The following is a 1,903-nucleotide window of genomic DNA, read 5'->3' as shown; positions in this document are numbered from 1 at the left end:
GCCACCCCCAGCCCCCCCCGCCATGCCCATCCCACCCCTCGCCCTGTCCCAGCACCTCAAAGACGGGCACGACGTCAGTGTGGGAGTTGAGGAGGACGGAGCGCAGGCGGGGGTTCGTGCCCTGCCAGGTCAGGATCAGCACCACGCAGCCCTGGCACACCTGTGGGGCGAGGGCAGGATGTCACTGGGGTCCCGGCTGGGGACAGAGGGGCTGGGACTGGCAGGCTGGAGCCGAAAAGCATCAGTCTGGGAAAAGTTTCTTGATGCCACGTGGCAGGTCACCCCTTCCTCCGCTGGGAGAGGGCAGGCAGCAGGTGCAGGCATGCCTGGCCCTGCAGCCAGACCCAGCCCAGCCACGGGTGCGAGCTCCTGGCTGCAATTCAGACGGAGGAGGGGAGACGAACCCAGCGTCTTCCCCCGGTGCCCGGGAGTCCCCTGGGACAACCGGTGCCCAGCAGGAAGGACGTCCCCAGGCAACTTGACCCTGCCAGATCCCCAGCTAATCATAGCACCGGCAGCCGCAAAGGTCAGTGAGGACCAGCCTGAATATACGCTTAAGGAAGGGCTCAGGTCAGCAGAGGATTACAGGCAGGGGGGATTCACTCCTGCCCAGCTCCAGGGCGGCGGCAGGGGAACAGCCTGGTCACTAAGGACCCAGGCGCAGATGGATGGATGGATGGATGGATGGACGGACGGACGGAGCGGGGGCTGCTCCTCGCCACACTCACCTCCACTTTCTGGCAGGCCAAGCCCAGGTCGGTGCCGACACGCTCCAGAAACCGGACAGCCGCATCTGGGGAGGAGCAGGGATGCCCAGAGTTATGTCAGGATCTCCCTCCCCTCCCACTGCAACCCTCTGGGGACCCCAAGGCTCTCTGGGGTTCCCAAGCCAAGGAAAGAGGTGACCAGAGAGGTCAGGTGATGGAGGTCCTGAGCACGAGAGGTGGCTGGGAGTGGGGACAGGAGCGGCTTGTCACCATCACTTTGGGGCGAGGACTAGGGGAACATGAAAAAATAAAAATTGAAGGGAGCAAGTTCAGGGGGGATGGCCCTCTGTGGGAGTTTTGGGAGCTCCTCACCAACAAAAAAATCTTGATGTACTTTAGTGGGAAGATGGAAACATTAACGGAAGGAGATCTAAATGGGGTTATCACAAGCATCCATCCCAGAGCCAGGGCAGCATGGAAAGGGGGGGCCCTGGGGCACTGGGCTGGAGGAAGCAAATGGCAACTGTGGGTGCACTCGAGATGTCCCAGCCCCAACCAAAGGCGCCGGCAGAGATAAGGCACAAAGGTGTCCGCTCTTTAACACCACGACCAAAACAACCCCGGTCAAGGACTCAGGCACCCGGGTCCAAAGACCGGAGCTGCAAGGTAGAGGAGAAGGAGCCATGTTGCACAGCTCCCTGTCCTGTCCCCGCCCATCCTCACCATAGTCAGGTTTGGGGTGAACGGTGTCGATCCTCAGGTACTCCCGGAAAAGCGTAACTGAGGGGTCCTCTGAGGCCCCCGTGCTCTTCTCAGGCTTCCCGGGTGCCATGTCAGGCCTGGGACCAGGGCTGCAAAGCTCTGGGGGAAGAGTGGGGAGATGGTTAATCACCCACTGGCCCCTCCAAAGTCCGCCGGCGAGCTCGGTCGTCACAGAAACCAAAGCGGGAGGGGGCAAAGGTCTCCCTGGTGCGAGTCCTGGGACGCTGCCACCACAGGAGAAGTCCCCCCACTTGGGTACGGGGGCAGGGTGGTGTGTGGCCCCCTCGCCATCCTTTCATCATCCCCCCAAAGTGCATGTTCCTGCCCCAAATGTGGTGCCAGGGCACTGGGGCGAGCCGTAGAGTAGGGCTAGCTGGGGAGTAGCAGGCTAGTAGGGAGGAAAGGGGGGCAACAAGATGTGGAAGGGGGTTATG

General features: G+C 62.0%; 1 protein-coding gene across 1 annotated transcript in view; it reads right to left on the bottom strand.

Moving 5' to 3' along the window:
• The window catches only part of ACY1 (aminoacylase 1), a 4,819-nt gene extending 3,253 nt beyond the window's left edge, over positions 1-1,566 (bottom strand). The window contains exons 1-3 of the mRNA XM_009321797.1: positions 1,431-1,566; positions 729-793; positions 56-160 (exon numbers count right to left, since the gene is read on the bottom strand). Coding sequence (XP_009320072.1) covers positions 56-160; positions 729-793; positions 1,431-1,539 — 279 coding nt within the window. The 5' untranslated portion in view covers positions 1,540-1,566. The remainder of the gene's footprint in view (positions 1-55; positions 161-728; positions 794-1,430) is intronic.
• Between the last annotated feature and the right edge of the window lie 337 nt (positions 1,567-1,903).

Source organism: Pygoscelis adeliae, unplaced genomic scaffold (genome assembly GCF_000699105.1).
Source record: "Pygoscelis adeliae isolate BGI_AS28 unplaced genomic scaffold, ASM69910v1 Scaffold94, whole genome shotgun sequence".
NCBI classification, from domain to species: Eukaryota; Metazoa; Chordata; class Aves; order Sphenisciformes; family Spheniscidae; genus Pygoscelis; species Pygoscelis adeliae.
Note: the sequence above shows the minus strand (reverse complement) of the source record. Positions and strands in the feature narration are given on the sequence as shown.